At 37.9% G+C, this 18,921-nt stretch overlaps 1 protein-coding gene across 2 annotated transcripts; it reads left to right on the forward strand.

Annotated features, from left to right (window-relative positions):
• Positions 1-248: 248 nt before the first annotated feature.
• LOC136886376 (uncharacterized) lies at positions 249-17,809 on the forward strand. 2 transcript variants are annotated; one of them, XR_010861785.2, is made up of 3 exons: positions 249-1,169; positions 11,645-11,696; positions 17,510-17,809. XR_010861785.2 is itself a non-coding variant. In XM_067159121.2 (3 exons), the coding sequence occupies exons 1-3, from the start codon at positions 1,095-1,097 to the stop codon at positions 17,692-17,694; spliced, it is 312 nt and encodes a 103-aa protein (XP_067015222.2). In that variant the 5' UTR covers positions 571-1,094; the 3' UTR covers positions 17,695-17,809. The 2 variants fall into 2 exon arrangements, 1 of the variants encoding a protein (XP_067015222.2); XM_067159121.2 differs by having other exon boundaries at positions 571-1,169.
• The last annotated feature ends 1,112 nt before the right edge of the window (positions 17,810-18,921 follow it).

Consider the following 18,921-nt stretch of genomic DNA (forward strand, 5'->3'; position numbering starts at 1 on the left):
TATGCAGTTTATACCAAGTATTGTTTATTACAAATTAAGTTAACACTCTATTAGTTGACGAAATTGAATAGATGGCGTTTAATTTATGCGCATATATTTCGCCTTGTTACCACCAGAGCGCTGTGAAATTTTATTCGGTCTGGTTAAGTCGACACATAGTGTTTCGAGGTATCGCTGGGTATTGAATTCGAGGTATGGGTCAAGAGGGTCAAGAGCTCTATCCTCTTTGCTCAAGAGCAAGAGTTCCTTTCTCTTGTCCTACTGTCTTTGCGGCTGTGGAGAAGTTGGGAGAGAAGTGGTATCAGGTTATAATCGGCTTCGTTAAGCATAAAGTAATTATTCTGGAAGATGGACCGGCAAATGAAGTTTCCGTATACATTTTCTGCAAAGATCGCTCAATTTCCATTGAAGTTTTACATTAAAAATCAGTGGATATGGAGGTATTACTTCATCTCATTAGGCCTCTGTACTCCTATCTTCTATTACATTCACCGATTATCAAATTCTCCAGCCAATAAAGAAAAATGGGCGGAGATGGCAAGAAAACAGGCCGCGGAGCATCATTAATTCTATTGCTCTAGAAAACTGTAATTGCTATTTCGTCGTTTAGGGAAATCTTAGATATAGTAAGAAATTAGCAACCTCTTCACTTACGGATTGTAATTTCGAATGGAATGAATTTGGCGACTTAAAGCATTTTTTGTACCCTATCGTTCTTCAGATGTTTATAATTCGTTCATGACATGATTTGGACAAATATTGCTAGAATTCCTTTATTCTGTTAAGTAATGTAGAGTGAATGTGGAAAAAAAAAAACTTCTTTACTCACCCTGAACGGTTATTTCGGGTACACAGGAAATTTCAACCTTGGTGATGAATAGACTTTGGTTTTGTTAGTTCAGCGTGACTTATTCTCATATTTTCCTCTCTACTCTTTTATGTGAGTGAGTTGTGTCGGGTGCATCCTGCAATTTAGTGTATTAATTAAAGGACTTCATTAAACTGTCAGTCAAAGTGTGAAGGCCATCAAATTCTAAGTGAGCTGGTTGACATTTACATGTTGCTGAATCAGAAGTCTATTCTAAAGCAGCACCATGAGGACTATTGTCAGCGTCTATATAGTCTTGATAACAATTGGACTTGGCCTGTTTTTTGGAAGTAATTTTGTGGTAAGTATTTTATCTAGTAAAGTGACTTATCTTTTCAAAAATGATTTATTTTATAGATTTATTAGGAAGCATCTCTGTTGAAGACATTTCATAATAGTTTTCAAAAGTTGATTTCACCTTTCTGGAAAGTTAGCATTCCTTTAACGTATTTGGACCCAAACATGAAGTCATTAAAATATATCAGTAAGTTGAACTCATCTTTTAATTCTGTGTATTTAAGCACAAATACAGAAAAATGAACATTCCTTTATGCTGAAAAATTTTGAGTGTCTAATATAGTACACGAACCTTTTCTTGAGCCCTGAGCTCCATAGTGCTGAATGGGAACTGGGGCTCAAGGAAAGGTCCGTGTACTATACAATAATTTGGATAAGGTGATATTTCTTCTGGTACAACTCCCGCAAATGCTGACCAGCGCAGAACCACTGTTTAATGTTCATTTGTCATGGGGGATGTAAGTCAGTTCAATTAGTTCGTGGTACCAACTTTAATTAGTTTCTAGTATGACGTACAAGCAACTAAACTACGTATCACGAGGTACCCACTTGGGCGATGAAGGGGAGGGCACTGATTGCGCGCAATGTTTAATTATTCTTTTCGTTGCTATGGTAATCAACAAGATACTGTTGAAAATGGATGTCGCTGTATACCTAACAAAGGCCACAATCTCTTTCCAGCAGCTGCTGATCTCCATTAAGGTACGTTCATTGTCGGTATAAATGTTCCTCTTTTTTTTTTCCATGTCCTTCTTTATGTGCGTGTATGAAATAATTTTTCATCATTTCTTTTCCCTGGACCAGTTGGATACATTAGGTCTGGGTAGTGACAAAGTGATTGGTCTCTGAAGAAGCAAACTTTAGAAGTCGCGAAGCGGGCTTAGGCCTCTATTCCTTATTAATATTAAGTCATTAGTGGCTTAATCTAAGCTTTATAGTGTTTAGATCCATAATTTCTGCATGGCTAGGGACAAAGCAATTGGTCTGGGTAGGTCAGGTCCGGCTTCTAACCTCTATTGACAAAGCGATTGGTCTGTGAGCAAGCAAACGTTAGAAGCCGCAAAGCGGCTTTAGGCTTCTATTTCCTATTGATATTAAATCATAAGTGGCATAATCTATGTTGTACAGTGTTCGAATCCGTTACTACTGCTTAGCTAGTGACAAAGCGATTGGTCTGGATAGGTTAGGTCCGAGCGCCCGCAATCTATGCTTTCCAGTGTTCAGAATCGTAATTACTGCATCGCTACATCTGTACTATTTCAACATGTTCTTATTTCTCTTTGGTGTTCATACATAATCATAGCTGGCGGTGGTAGGAATGGACTCTGCCATTGCCTGAAAGTTTGCCCTATGAAACGTTACTCCCATAATTCAAGAGAGCGAGATATTGTTATTCTTATTTGTTTCATATGCTTATTCTTTCATATTGCCTCATTCTCTTAGATATTTTTAGTATACCCCTGAATTATTTGTCCCGAATGAGTAAATAATATAATGTCCAATAACGGACCATTTATATTGGTATCAGTATCCAGTATTCGGGAGATAGTGGGTTTGAACCCCCTGTCGACAGCCCTGAAGATGGTTTTTCGTGGTTTCCCATTTTCACACCAGGCAAATGCTAGCTGGGGCTGTACCTTAATTAAGGCCATGGCCGCTTCCTTCCCAGTCCTAGCCCTTTCCTGTTCCATCGTCGCCATAAGACCTATTTGTGTCGGTACGACGTAAAGCCAATAGCAAAAAAGTTATATTTTTTATGTTATTGGAACTGATACAGAGTGTGGAATAAAATAGCTAAGTTAGATTAATTACATGCATTTAAACATGGAAGTATATATAAGAGCACTGGAAAAATAAATTAGCATGTAAAGAAATTTGCCTCCATAGGGTTTGTGTAGTTACTTTTGTGGCAGACTGAAAATCATATATTTTCTATCATATGTCTTTTATCACGTTTCACAGATTAGTTGAAGATCTTTCACTGCTCTGTCGTATGGAATGGCTCAGAACACTTCACACACACACACACAGCCCTCGTTTACATGTGAGGAGTGTCTGTTCAAAAGGTGCTGTTTCTACTTTACGAATGTTGTGGGAAAAGCGCAAGAAACGTAACATAAAAGGCACATGGAACATATTCATGATCTTGTTTGAAAGTACAAATTTTAAGGAGTTACATCCTTCTGATCTGGATTGCTCATTGCAATCTATAATATTCAACTACTGTAATGCTGGTGGGTGAAATACTGTAGGTTTTCTTAAAGTGGAAATAGCACCTTTTGAACAGACACTTTTACTCACATATGGTTGTTGGCTTGCTCTTTGGACACCATGCACAACACAGCTGCTTTCCGGATGGATTCTTTCCTGTCAGGTTTCCTAGGTTGTCGTATCATGCATTGTGGAGGCATTTCTGATGGCTGTGAAATAAGTTCAGAGCTGGAAATTTTGCCGTGCTTGCAAGTTTGTATATCTTTTTTTCAGATGTTTGATCTATCAGTTTTACAGTCCCTACAATATCATGCACTATACCAATGTGTTGCATGGGAACTTCAGTTAAATCTTCATCAATATTTCCGTTATCACTTCAGCAGAAGTGGGATAGTATTGAGACGGGTACTGCCTTCATTATCAATACAAGTATCTTCACTGTCAGTTTCACTTCAGGTTTCCAGACATCACCTTGTATTTGGGGGAGTGGGTACTGGAATATTTGGGACTTGGCTAGACGCTGAACATTCTCGTTACACCTTGCAGAAAGCTCATGGAAAGGCCGGCCATGCCCTCCAGGCTGACTAGGACCTCCTGCTCTGGCTTGCTAGTACCTTCTACAAAGTACCTACCAAAGGGGACTGGCACGTAACAGTGATAAATTAATAGACATACACTTAGTCAATCCCCTTGTACTGTAAGGAAACCAATGGCATAAAATTATCTTTACTTCACAACCTCAGTTCGTACGAACAAAATATGTCCCTAATAGCAGATGAGCATCATAACAGCAGGTATGTGCTGGCTGGACTGTGCTTCATTATGTTTCATGGGCCGATGACCTTAGATGTTAGGCCCCTTGAAACAACAAGCATCATCATCATTATTAAGTTTCACATCACATACACTTGAATATATATATTGAAACGCTATGTCCTCACTTTTGATAAGGACAAGTAAATAAGTTGTTAAAATTAACAGAAAAAATTCAGATCCAGGAGAGGCAGTACGGCACTAGGAAATTTCAAAATTCAGCAGAAAATTACAAATGGAAAATTTCATGGTTTATTTCGTATAACTAACCAGCTGTCTAGTTTCTAGCAGTTATTGCAAAATGCAGCCGGTGAAATACTGGATTTCAAAAGAAGCCTGTTAGTACCCTCACTGGTATGATATGCTAGTGACATAGTCACTGGCTCCCCACCAGGTGAACCGTGGTTCTAATGCTGGTGAATGCATGTGGGATTTTTTAAATGAACAGTCATATTCGCTTGGTTCAGTTCCACATAGAACTGAATGTCACCTTGTTGACAGTTACTACAAACTTGAAATGTCCTCCTTACCGATGCACACTCCTGGAAACTTGTCCGTAACCATTTGCTCCCAATTACCATGACTGGGATTGAATACCAAGCAAGTGGCTGTGCAGTTTGACTTTTTTTTTTTCTAAAAATGCTATTTGTTCGGGGCGTCAACCTATAGAGATAGTTTGTCCCTATTTGCACCATATGGTATGAACCTGCATGTAATTGGAATTGTGGAAGTGTAGAGTATTGAATGTGAGGAAAAGAAGTTAAGGACGGCACAAAACATCCAGTCCCCAAGCCAAGGATATTAATCATTTACAATTAAAAAACCCGGGGCCGCCGGGTACAGTTTGGGTTACATGGCCATCAGATTCTATTTGGGAGAGTGGATTCGAACCCACTGTTGGCAGCGCTGAAGATCGTTTTCCATCATTCCTCATTTTCACCCTACCTGTAGCTTAAAGGCCATGTTTGTTTCCTTCCCACTCCTAGCCTTTTTCTGTCCCATTGTCGCCATAAGATCTGTGTCAGTGCGATGTAAAGCAAAATTGTATATATATGTGGTCTTTTCACGAGAGTTTAATCCTGATGTAAATATGGTATGAAGTCCACGCCTCTGACGAAGAAAAATTTGCTGAGTGTGTAGTACCGACCTCCACCCCGTCAATGTCTTGTGTTCGGACGTACAGGGTTGCGCATTGCATACGACAACAGTACGAAGATCTGAACTTCTGAAAAACGGCTAAACCTGGATTCTGTTTACTTAGTTTGGTGAACACCTTCACAATGCACTGCCTATGGTCACTTCTGAGCGGTTTTCCTCTTTTGTGCTTCACTACACGCGATGGTGCTACCTCTTGCTCCATTTCTCTCACTATGAAAACTGACACTGACTGATGCTGCAAGATGCAACACCTTATCTCCACGCTGTACAGCTTGGGACTTTCCCTCACTACGAGAAGTCTTCCTGTATTACACCACGCCTTGTCTTCATTTCTCGTTATTTAACCACTATTTTATAAAAGAAACGTATATATACCGGTATATATGACAACCATATTTTAATTTGATTACGTACTCTTCCAAACTCTAAATGTTATAAACTAAAATAAAATTAATGAGATGTAATAGTTTTCTTGGAGCTCGCATTCAGTCGAGTGAGTGCGACAGTTGCTTCTCCAATCAGCTACGTCTACGTGCAAAGCCAAAGTGCTCCGCCTATTTGTTTACATCAGGATTAAACTCTCGTGGAAAGCGGTATAAAAACAAACTGGGGTGAAATGAGTACTCTTGAGTGTAAAGACAGGGATAAGATTGGCATGCAGAGGAAATGCTTGTCAGCGATTGTCACTTACAGTGCTTTCCGATGTAAAGCGCTATTACTATCTGATGGCACTAAATGAGTTTTGTGTGTGGGCAAGTCCATGTGTTACAGTGCACGAGAGGGGAAGAACGCTCGCTTCACTACATAAGTGTTCATGCCGGCTTCTGGTAATTATCCCTGTATTCCAGGTTAAGATCTCAAGGGGAAAAATGTCACTCTGTCAATTGCCTGTTATTCTCTAGTTCTTTACGTTGGTCCTGGGACTTGTCTCCTGTTTCAATTCATGTGAAAAAAAGCGTCTTCCTAAGCACGGCAGTCCAAATACTCCTGACAAATATTTTGCTGTGCACGCTTGTGATCACCAAGGCGGCTGGCTGCCTTGGTACCCACTTTACAAAGGACAAATTAAAAGTATCCTCCTAATTCAATACAAATCATAATTCCATCATTAGATTGAGCAATAAAATTCAAACATGCCTTGGTACCCATCGGTTACATACTTTCTTATAAATTAATTCATTGGTGACAAGGATAAAACCGAGCGTATAATGGCATGACATTAGGAAGGGAACAGTTGAAAAGAGCTGAATGCTTTAAATACCTGGGAAGTGTAATTGAAGAAAATGGAGAAAAGAGGAAGGTGGTCAAATGGATTCTTTAAGAGTGTGGGAGAATTGATATGGAACAGGGATGTGCCACTGAGATGTAAAGGAATTTTCTAAAAGACTTATTTTGTGGCAATTTTGACATATGGATCAGAAATGGACAGAGTAAGAAATGAGAGTTCAGGAAATTGTAAATGAGGTACTGTGCCCCTACAGGAGAAGATAGAATAATCAAGGCTGCAGTGGTATGGACGTGTTAAGAGAATGGGAGAAGAGAGGATACCAAGAAAGATGTTACAAATAAAGTTTAAGGGAAAGGGACCTAGAGGAAGGCTGAGAGACAAATGGCAAAAAGAACATGGAGGCAAGAGGAGTAAATTGGATGACAGTGACAGAAGAGAAGTGGCAGATGGATAGAAAAGGATAGAGAGGCTTATGTTCCAAGCAGACCCAACCTGTGTTTGGATGCTTGAGATGATGTCAGTGACTTGAATTCTGTGGCAGTTTTGTCAGCAGTGACTTGCTTATTATCACAGATTTGCTGGTCAATCTGCCATTTCACTGTCTGAGTTGCTCTCCAAATTAGTCTTCCACTCCCATGTTTATCACTGACATTTTGTCTGTTTCTAAATCTTTCCAGCACCCATTCATAGTGATGGTAAAGCTTTTAAGTATATTGATATACCAGTTTTTCAATACATTGGTATTAAAATATTGATTTCATTGATATATCGGTCTTCAAAATATCAATATATCGCCAGTGTATCCATTTTTAAAATCTTGGTGCTATTATCCATTATTGTCAGTCTAGTTTTACATTTAACACAATGATTAAAGGATTCATTAGGTTTAATAAGTCTTGACACAGATCAGAAAACAAGCTTAAACCAATGACCAAGTAACATGTCTTTTTCACTACAATTATACATTTTAAACATTTACAGCCGAAATACGATACATAGAAAAACAGTATATGCAAGGTGTCTAGTAATGAGCTAATAACTTACAGCATCTAACAATTATCAGAGCTCTATAAAATAATAAAACATTTTCTTCCCATTTTCTTCCTCAGCACTGCAATTCCATTTGTTCGTGAAAACAACATGATCTTAGGTCTATTTCCAATACCTCTTAGGTAAGCCATTTAGAAAAAGCAGCTTGGATGACAGTTTGCCACTTAATCCGTTTCTCTTTTCCGTGATGGTGTTACCGGTCTTTGAAAACAGTCTCTGCTGGGACAGAGGTCGCTACAATGCTCAAGTATTGTCTAGCTAACGTGTAAAGCTTAGGATAAACTGGTTTCAGGCCTTCCCATAACTCGAGCGGATTCGCCCTGTGATTTATTGCCACAGGCATTGACAAGTACAGACTTATCTCTGACTGTAACTCCAGTGAGGATTCTGGTGTTGCCATTTTTCTTGTTGACGTAAGTGCTATAGATTTATGGTGGGCCCATTTATCACATCTACATCTGCTTCCATCTCAGCCTCGGATTCTGAAAATGATGGTCGCGGTGCTTCTTCTGACGAAGTAGCGAAAACTTTCTTAATGTAATTTAGGGCTATTGAGGCTCCCATTGGGTCCAAGAAGTGGATATTAAATCTAGGGTCTAGAAACATAGGTAGGGCTAGCAAATGCGCCTGCTCTCGCTCTTTGAATCTAGTATCAAATTCTTTGAGAATGCTAATTTTCAAGCTGTTTCCAATGAGTTATTTTGGTGATGAAGAGGAGATTGACTGGAACAAGCAATTTAACAGTGGAACTGCCATACTGGATGTCACATAGCCCTGTCCTGAAATTTCCCTTGTTAAATATTCCAAGCAAGACAGGTTTTTTACTTCTCTGGCATTTTCTAATTCTACTGCAGACAGCATTTGTGGAAAATCTGCTCAGCTTACTAGAACACTGCTTACAATGTTGGACAGAAGTAGAAACGTTCAATCATGTAGTATGTAGAATTCCAGCGTGTTCTAATGTCAAGAACTAATTTAAGCACTTCTTCAGAAGTGCCTCTTAATTTTTTGTTCTTCTTGGAATTGATTGCTAACATTCACTAACCGCTTGATGTATTTAACTATTTCTCTTATCTTTTGTATTATATAATGTAGCCCCTCAGTGTTCTGGATAGCAGATTCTGCTAATCAATTTATGGAATGAGCCAAACATCTCCTGTGCTTATTTTTCCCAAATAGAATACCCACTGCCTTCGCCATTGCTGATTCATTGATTTATTTTTGTGAAGTATCTCCGCATATCACTTTTATTTGGAGCCATTTATGAAACTACTTGTTGAAAACTATATACCACTAAAATATGTAAACGTATGAATCACTTAAAGCAGCACTATGAAGCATGAACAGAATTAACCTCCAACAATATTCCACAACTTTCCCGTACCTCACTGACAACAATGACAACGTAATTAACGACTGGGCGTGCTGTGGGTGGCCTGTGTTGGCTGGTGGCATGATGAATGAGTTGTGAAATTATTGCTGTTTTTACCAAAGTGAATTGAACAATAAAAATTCAAATTTTGTAACTGTGGCATGCAAATATTGAAAGGGCCTGAAAGAGAACAAAATCGTAGCCAAAAGTCTGAAATTAAAAAGAAATTTCAATATATTGGGCATTAATTCTGGTGTAATTTCAGAAGGTTTCTCTCCCCCTGATCACAAAAGATGAATAACACTTCATTGCTCTTTTCTGATGCTAGTTGACAGCAGATCAGCCATGTTGTGTGAGCTGCTGTGCAGTTTCCTTTTGTTGATCGTGACAACACCTTTGAAGTATTGCTAAGAAACCATTTTGTATCCAAAAATATAATTATTTTATGGGTATAAATCTTCATGAAATTAGATTAAAATTCTTTAATTACTTCTCTACATATTACCAGTAACATGTTGATTTCTCCATAAATGTCTATCTTATTATTGTTGAAATGTTTAACCATCTCCAGAGTTGCCAAAGGTAGATGTTCTTGTTCAAACTGTATCTTATTAATTATAATGTGGATGTTCAAGGCTTCTTGCCCATTGGAATAAATTTTTTCCAAATAAAAATTTGACACGTATGCTATGAGTAGGGCTTGGATGTTTCTAAAATTCATCCAAATAAGCAAACATATATGATCCTAAAAATGACCAAATATGACCCTTCACAGCAGCAAAATTTGTTCTAAATTCTTGATGTCAAAATTTGACCAAAATATGGATTTGTATGACAAATAAAAAATCACTTGTGAAGAGAATCATCCAATTTACATAAGAAACCAGGTAGCCGTGTAAATAAAGGTTGGGCATTTAATATGACTTTCCAAAAACATCTGAGCTGTTGCTATGAGTAATTTCCTTGCGGTTTCAGCTGAATCACTGCCGGAGTTTTGCATTTTTCTGTTGGTGTGACGGTGCAGAAAACAAAATTAAGGGAAATGTTATGTGAATGTTCTCAGTTCTTTATTTGAAACTGAATTGCAGTGTATTTTCTTATTTTTGAATGGAGTATCGTACCTTTGTGTGCATATTAAGAAAATTGCATTTTTCATATGTCAGGTCTTTCCTGCACCTCATCTTCTGTTTCCAAGTCATGAGGTCATCAGGGCAACCACAATGAATTCACCTCATGTTTCCTTAATGCTCGTCATTGTATTATGCAGTAAACAGAGGGGACAGTGCACTGGCCTGCTGGATGCCACTCTTAGTCATAAAGTGTGGTAAGTGCCCCTCTTGAACTCGTATCCAACTGGCACAGTCCTTGTACTACATCTGGACTTTCCTTACCAGTCCTTTATGTGCCTTCCTCTCTTGTAACACTTGTCATATGCTTTTTCAATATCTGAGAAAATAAACAGGTTCTTGCCCATGCTTTGCCGTATTCTGGGACCGAGGATGGGATCTAAATTTGACCCGTTACCTCTAAAGCCATACTGCTCTTCCAGCTGTGGTTCTGTGATGATTTACAGCCTTTGTTCTATGACTAAAAGAATACTCAGTCTCTGAGACAGGAGAGTTATTCTTTGATAATTGGTGAATTTTGCCTATTCCCTTTCTCAAACAAGAGTAACGCCCATTTTAGTCTCTTGTCCTTCCACACTTCATTAAACACTCTGTGTAGCCATTGCTGACCCATATCCCTGCTGCTTTGATTAAGTTTTTAGTTGCTACTTCCACTCCTGGCCATTTTTCTTTAGGCAGAGTTCATTTTAGTTTTGTAATTATATTTTAGTATACACAGAGATCCTTTCCAAATTGTTAGTAGGTAAGAAGTAACAAATAAAAGACTGCAGATTAATCGTTAATTGTGTAAATTGGTTATAGTATAAATGATTCAAGTGTTTGGATGAAACATACGGAATGGACAGTATAAGAACAAGGGGGATGAAGTATGGTGAAGTGTTTTGGTACACTACTCTTCATAATTATAGATAATGAAGAACTGATAGAACTGCAACCCTCTGCTGAAATGAGAAATGCTAATCTCTATAGATTCACTATATACCGAGCTTGATAGCTGCAGTCGCTTAAGTGCGGCCAGTATCCAGTAATTGGGAGATAGTGGGTTCGAGCCCCACTCACGGCAGCCCTGAAAATGGTTTTCTGTGGTTTCCCATTTTCACACCAGGCGCTGGGCCTGTACCTTAATTAAGGCCACGGCCTATTCCTTCCAATTCCTAGGCATTTTCTGTCCCATCGTCGCCATAAGACATAAGACATAAGACATATCTGTGTCGGTGCGACGTAAAGCAAATAGAAAAAAAAATAGATTCACTATAAAAATAGAACACTGCTTGAGCCTAAACTTCTTCAGAAATATTCAAACCAGTCTATATAATTTAATATGTCACAAGTATGAGTCATTTTTTACTAAGTGTTACTACTTCGACTGATCCTTACTGTTGAGAAGGTTCTTATGCATGTTTAGACAAATTGAACTTTGCGAGTGTCTGCTTCCAATGGACGAGAAGTTCTAAGGACTTCACAGTGATCTCCGTTAGTGTATTTTGTAAATGTTAATATTGTGTGTTCACTTTTGATAGGTGGGACAGAACTCGACTAACACCACATCTACCAATACTACAAGAACAAATGGTGAGTATATTACTTTCTGTAATTTGAGAGCTTTTGTATATGTCAAGGTAGCAATAACTGACATACATCAGATTGCCCTTGTTCCATTATTTTGCTCGTACTATAAGAACCACTGATTTAATTGTAATAAAAGGAAGAGTTGTCAGCCACGGCCATGCTGAAAACAAAATACACATACCTAAACCTGAAAATGGAAAGAAAACGGACACACACCATCCTAAATGAAGTCTTACTTCCTATGCCTCAATTAAGTAACTATGCCATGAAGATTTTCACTTAAACTTAAATACCTTCATACAAATTCACTGCTATTCTTAATCATGCATTGTTAGCTACTGTAGACAAAATAAACATTTTTATCTACAAGTTTTTTGTAATTTCTGAAGCCATCTCTTTTCATTTTCGACTCAGGTTCTTTAGTCTGTTGAAACTAATTGAATGGGTGAAAACCATAACGGTATAAGTGACATTTCTTTAAAAAATGAGTTAAGTGCAGGATGTAACTCCAGGAGGATGTACCCTTTCACCAACCAGGGGATACAAGTGATAGCGGTAATATTCTACGCTCTAGTGATGGGTGGTATAACTACAAATACATTGCTTTATATGAGTGTTGAAGATGTTTAAATGTCTTTTTCTCTGAATGACTAAAATGTTACTTATACCGTTATGGTTTTCACCCATTCAATTGTGAGTTGAGTAATAAATTTATATATGGGTGCGGGTCTCAGACGAAGTATTCACCCACGGTATCCCCTTCCTGTCATAAGAGGTGGTTAAATGGGGCGATTTAGAACCACGAGACTATCTGTGATTAGTACCATTACGTGATGAACACCATGCATGGATGTTACTTGCGATTAGTACCACCATACGAGGAACATCATGGGTCTGCGTTACGTAGGAGCAGTACCATTATATAAGGAACACCACAGGTATGGGTGTTGCCTGTGATTAGTACCATCATGTGCATCCCACTGAGGGGGAGTAGGCGCTCGGCTGCACAGACTAGTGTCTAGCAAGAGAAGATGCCGAGCACTGTGCTTGAATGTGTCTGCGTTACCTATGAGTCGTACCACTATGTGAGGAACACCACAGGTTTGAGCGTTTCCTGTGATTAGTACCGCTATGTGAGGAACACCATGGATATGTGTTGCCTGTGGGTGGTGCTGTAATGTGTAATACACTGTGGGTCTACATTGCCTGTGATTAGTACAGTTATGTGAGGAACGCCATGGGTCTGTGTTACCTGTGAGTGGTGCCATTATATGTGACACACCATGGGTCTGCTTTAACCAGTGATTATTAGTACTATTAAGAGGGGCTGGTGACCTGGACTTTCGACCCATTTGAACAAGCAGCATTATCTCAGGAAATAAGGATTGGATCCACTAATTGTTTTGGATTCACGGTCGTTTTTCATCATTCATTTAAGATTCTAGTCAGTGGATACATTTTTGAAGTTTTAATTTTTGTTTTGTTGCATTTCATACCATTAGGGCCCTTTAAACAACAATCAACTTTATAAACAACTTTGAAAACATATGGTAACAGTATTATACTTCAAAAAAGAAAGAACTTTTGGAATTCTATGCTAGAATGGAGAGGAAACAGGACTTCAATAAGATAAGTTCCAGATTTCAAGTTCATAAGTATTTAAACATTTTTCTAAATATTTGAGTGTGATTCGATAAAATCTGATCTTTTAAGAAACATGTAAATCTATTTTAATTAAATTGTTTCTTTTTAGAGTATAGTATTGTTACCATATGTTTTCTTTTTCAGGTAGTTTATAAATATATTACTTAAAATTAAGAGATCCATTAGCAAAACAGGATAACTGAGTTTGCAGCACTTAGTTTTTTTACACGGAGGAGCACTCTCTAAAAACGTGTATTTAGCCTTCATAATGTGGTACCCACTGTAGGAGAATGTTGCCATAATGAACATTTATACACTATAATTAACTTGCTACAACAACCTGTTAACATTATTCCAGGTTGATTGATTTTGAGATACTGTATCTTGAAAATAAAAGCTGTGGAAAACAAAAATACAGAATTTCAGTAGTATATCTTTCATGGTTTTCTGGGAAAATTAGTAAAATCAGCCTTAATGTCAATCCTTGATGTACTGTAAATTGTGATATTTTTTGCCCAACCTTAAGTTAGTGCAACTTTGCATTTGTTGCTAAAAGTGAAATTATTTTTGGTACTCAGACATGTCTCATCTGCAGCAAATGACCTAGAGAAATGTGAGGAGTAAAGTAATTGAATGATCCTCTGAATTTTTGTTTTCTGTGGTGCTTCAATCTGTTAATAGGTTGGCTGGTGTAAGCATTTATTTTGGCTGGGCAAGCTAATATGTAATTGCAACTTCCAGCTCTGTGAGGAAAGCAATGGGAAACTTCCTCACTCCCCATTATTTCCTTTATATGCCTCTTCAGTGTCAACTAGGCCATCTGACAGCTTGCAACCCGACAAAGATAAAAACAGGAATGATAAAGAAAACTCATAAATAGCACCAAATGAGCACAGGAAGCAAAATACTTACCATCGAGCAGCAACAGCATTAACAATACCAGCATGGAGGGCACAGAACATAAGGAAAGGGCAGGATCAAACTAGCTACTTGCCAGGTCAACATTACTAACTACTAAATGAAAGCAATATTAATGTTTAAATGAATTGAACTTTACTTAAAAATTAGGAAAAATTTAAAAGAAATTGATGAACGAAAACTGAAGAACAAATAATTAAGTTGTAAATAAAAATCAATTTAAAAAGCAATATATATTATGAGTGCGCACTCGGATAACAACGTAAAATAATTTTTAGGTAGTAATAAATAAATAGAAGAAAAAAAATATAATTCAATTCATTAAAATAGGAGACAAATGTCTATTTTTAAGATAATAAAACGTGAAAACACAACTCTTACAGTACCAAGAAATAAGCGAAGTCTGCAGCTCGCATCAGAATCACTCGATGACAAATGTTAAAACGGATCCGTGCGTTAAATATTAATTACACAACTGGCCAACTTTTCCTGGTAAGTAGGTATACTACAATTAATCTCATTAAACTGAAATTTGTTCCCAGAACCTGTACACAAGGATTTCAATCATCCCAGAAACACACACAATATTTAAGGCAACGATAGCCGACCAGATATTCCACACGTAAATAATTAAGAGAACACAAGAGAAAATCGCACGAACCCGAATAAAAATGTCTCAATTTACAAATTACGAAGGGAAACACTTAAAATTCCACAGAAAACGAACAATGGTCCACACGAATCATGCAGCTTCCCAAAAACCAAGCCAACATCCCACTTAAAGACAATAGGCAAGGCCCCCACAAAATTAGCGTACTGGAGATAAGATAAAAATATGACACGCAATAATGAAAGAAAGAAGGAAAGAAAACACGGAGGCGAATAATCTGAGGGCAAAAGTATCATCAAGAAATGGGGGAAACAAATTCCAGTTTCCTATAACCAGGATATTACAATAATTATGAATAGTATTTTAAATTTAACAGTTCCTCCAACTAAAATATTAATAAAGGATTTAAATGCCGGTTATAAAATTTTAATTTTAGGAGGCTCTGGAAAACGGCAGTGGCCAAATAAGACCGGAAATAAACCATCCCATAAGTAATAAACAGTGATCCATTACGAAAACAATACTAGCACATAATGTCTTTCGAAACATAGATAACAGAGCAAAGGGATACCACAAATATGAACAAAGAAAAGTAGAAAGAAATCCACCAGCTAAATTAATAATAATAATAATAATAATAATAACTTTAAGAAACAGAAAAAGGCAGCACAACGATAATCTCAGTTAAATAAAACGAATGGAATAATTTGCCCCTCATCCGCCCATGTACCATGTTCCAGAATTACTCCACTATAATAATTTAAACTTTACAAGGTCACGTTAAGTTATATTTTAATTTCTTTTCGGGATACAATTTATATCGTTAAAATGTCTGATGCGGGAGAAATTCCAGCCTAATTTAAAGAATAAACGGTGGCCGACATGTCCGTAACCTATAGGCCTAATTTCAATTACGGTCGCAGAGAAGAGACGAAATAATCTTGCCGAAAATTTTTAAAAATATTATAGATGCAGCAGAACAGTTTCGAAACAATTAAGAAGATGCTTGTACTTACATCCTTGGGTATCCAATTTAACATACGGTAATCCAATAGCTTACGTTCTAGGCTATATTGCCAAAGGTACACTCGCTCAGATATTCATTCACAAATACGCAAATACGAAAGAACGCTGAATAAAAAACTACAGTAGATATTTAATTACACTATAACTAAGGCCACCGGCCTATTTCAATGGTTATTAGCCTGGAGAATCAGTCTCCATTCGGCCAACTTTCAGTTCAGTCTTGAACACAACTCCTCCAAACTCGTCCATCATGGCACTTAGCTGGGAACAGACTGGCCTCCCGTCAGCGAGAAGCGCATCGCTCAGTTCAAAGCAGTAGACTCGATGCGTGCACACTTCAACTGGTTTATTGGGCGAATCAGAATTTTGAAGCAACTGACGTAACAATGGCAAAATATGCATTTTAAATAGGCATAGTTCAGGCACATAAATTAACGGCAATTCAAACAATGGCCGAGAATGGTATATATAAGTCCCCACACACCAATACATATGTCCAACAAATGAGGGTGTCGTAAATTATTGTCTCAAGCTGATGGTGGAATTGTTGAGGATCCAGTGAGCCTTTGGGCTGAATACATACAGGAAATAATATAGAAGTATGATCAGTTCTCCCAGCAATATTAAACTTGGCACAATAAAATGTTAAAAGGCTAGCTGCCAAGACAAGCACGGTCCGCATGGTTCAAACAGGGTGGAATATGACGTGCAGTATTCTGGTATAAAGATGTGCGCATTACAGATGAGGCTTGAAGTTAAAGATGGCTGCTGTGCTCGGGAGTGAAAGATTATAGGCAGTATGTAAATTCTACCACAGAGTGAGTTGGCTGTGCCGTTTTGGGTCACATAGCTGTAAGCTTGCATTTGGAAGATGGTGGGTTCGAACTCTGATTGTTGGCAGTGTTGCTCTGGAGCAACACGAATTTTATCAAAATGACTGATTATTACTTTTCGGCAGTGTTTCTCGTAAGCAACATTCCCTAATTACTGAACATAATGTGAATAAATGTTTATCATCAGATCATTCAGAGTCCATTTGATGTAAGAAATACCCTTTGAAAATGTTGACGACTGCCAATCAAAGGGTTAAAGATTGTTTTCCTTCGTTTTTCCATTTTCCCACCAGGCTAATGCCAAGGCTGTACCTTAGTTAAGGTCAGTTCCTTCCCATTCCTAGCCCATCATCGGCATAAGATCTGCCTGTGTCAGTGCGTCATAAAACAGTAGCAAAAAATATATACTGTATATATATTTCTGCCTCTTGAATACTTCAGCAATGGGAGTTATGACATTGACACTACTGCAAGAAAAGCTAATAACAGCTTCACACAATGAAATAATGTTTCCAAGCGCTGTTGCAACAAATTGCCATTTTAGATTTTTTTAAATATGTCTCAATTTTGTGTAGCCTGCTCCTTTCTTTCAATATGGTCTAACGTGATTCCAACATATCTTCCCAAGATTCATAATTTTTTGTGGTGTACAAATTAAGAAGCAACAGCAACAAACTTCAAATGCATAGTTACTTTTACTTGTAGCTTAGCCTTGTAAATAGACTGCTCTTCTCCCTGTTGTTTGTAGTTTTTAATGTTCTCTTACATTGTGTTGTTTCTTTCAGTTACTGTGTGTAATGGCACAGTCTTGATCATCACACTGCCTACTGGAGGTATTGGAACTAGTGGAACAGTCTTTGGAGGATTTGGTTTCTCTGGATTTCCATTCTTCTGGGGTTTCCCACCTAACAGGCCCATGCCATATCCACCTGTTGGTCCACCACCGAGACGACATGGAGGTGGTTGGTAATGGTCCCATAAGAAGAAACTTGATAGCATCGTGTTTTTAACTAAATGTGATGCATGGCACTTCTGCTGAATGGTTGTAGTCCCTATGGTATAGATAAATAAAGAGGTTGCAAATATTTCTCAGAAAAATTTATTATACAGATATGGTCCAGTTTCCTGGGTTCCTAATAAACATTTAAATTTTCAAAAGTTCACACTTTAGAAAGGCATGATTATGTTGCGCTAGCTATTCAGTGGGTAGTGTATACAATGCTTCAATATGGTGAGTAATGTTCGAACAAGCAAAATCATGTCCAATACTGTCATATTCTCAGCTCGTGACCCCTGTGGGATGCAGTTGCGGCTGGTGGTTTAAAAGTTCAGTGGTGCACAATTTTTACCAATAATATATATGATTGCAGGCTAATTTTCAAATCTAGATACATCAACAATACTTTTTTATTATTAAAAATAAAATAAACATTTTACATTTCTATTTTCAGGAATATTACTATAACGCATTAACATTTTTTCATTTAAAAACTCTTTTACCATATTGAAATGTAACACTTTGAGGTAGCCTAATTCCGATATTGAAAAAATATACTTTTGTAATGTATCTGGTTTCAAAATTAAAGTGGGCCTTCCTATTCATTTCACCTCGGATTGTTCCTCGGCAGTCCGTTGCAGAAACGGCCTAGACATTAAAGACTGCACCGAATTCATGATCTGGCAAAATACCGCTAACTGATAAAAACGCATAATAGTAAAAACACACATGCTGACACGAATGTTTACACAATTAAATCAATAAGCTACTTAGCTTGTACGCACATAACAAAGCTCACGACAATACTGAAAGAAATGGCGGTGTTTATTATCAAATTTAGAGACATTAGTTATATATCCAGCCACGGTGACTTGATGCGTCACTCTAGCCAGGACGAATAGCTCTAGCTAGCTCCTTACGGAACGCAGCGAGGGATCCAAACGGCCGTGATCCAGCAGATGAACTTCCATCCGGTGTCGCTAGATGACACTCCTGTTCTATAACAGAATCTCACATTGAGCAGCAACGGTCTCTAGCGACTTCGCTAGTAGTTGGTTACGTAGGAGCACGGCCGATTTGATGCCTCGCTCTAGGTAGCTCCTTAGCGCAGCGAGGGATCCAGTCGGCCGTGGTAGGAGGAGCCAGGTTGATAAACCTCCATTTAAGCAATGTATTAGAAGCCACGCCTATCTTTTCCTC

This window comes from Anabrus simplex, chromosome X (genome assembly GCF_040414725.1).
Source record: "Anabrus simplex isolate iqAnaSimp1 chromosome X, ASM4041472v1, whole genome shotgun sequence".
NCBI lineage: Eukaryota > Metazoa > Arthropoda > Insecta > Orthoptera > Tettigoniidae > Anabrus > Anabrus simplex.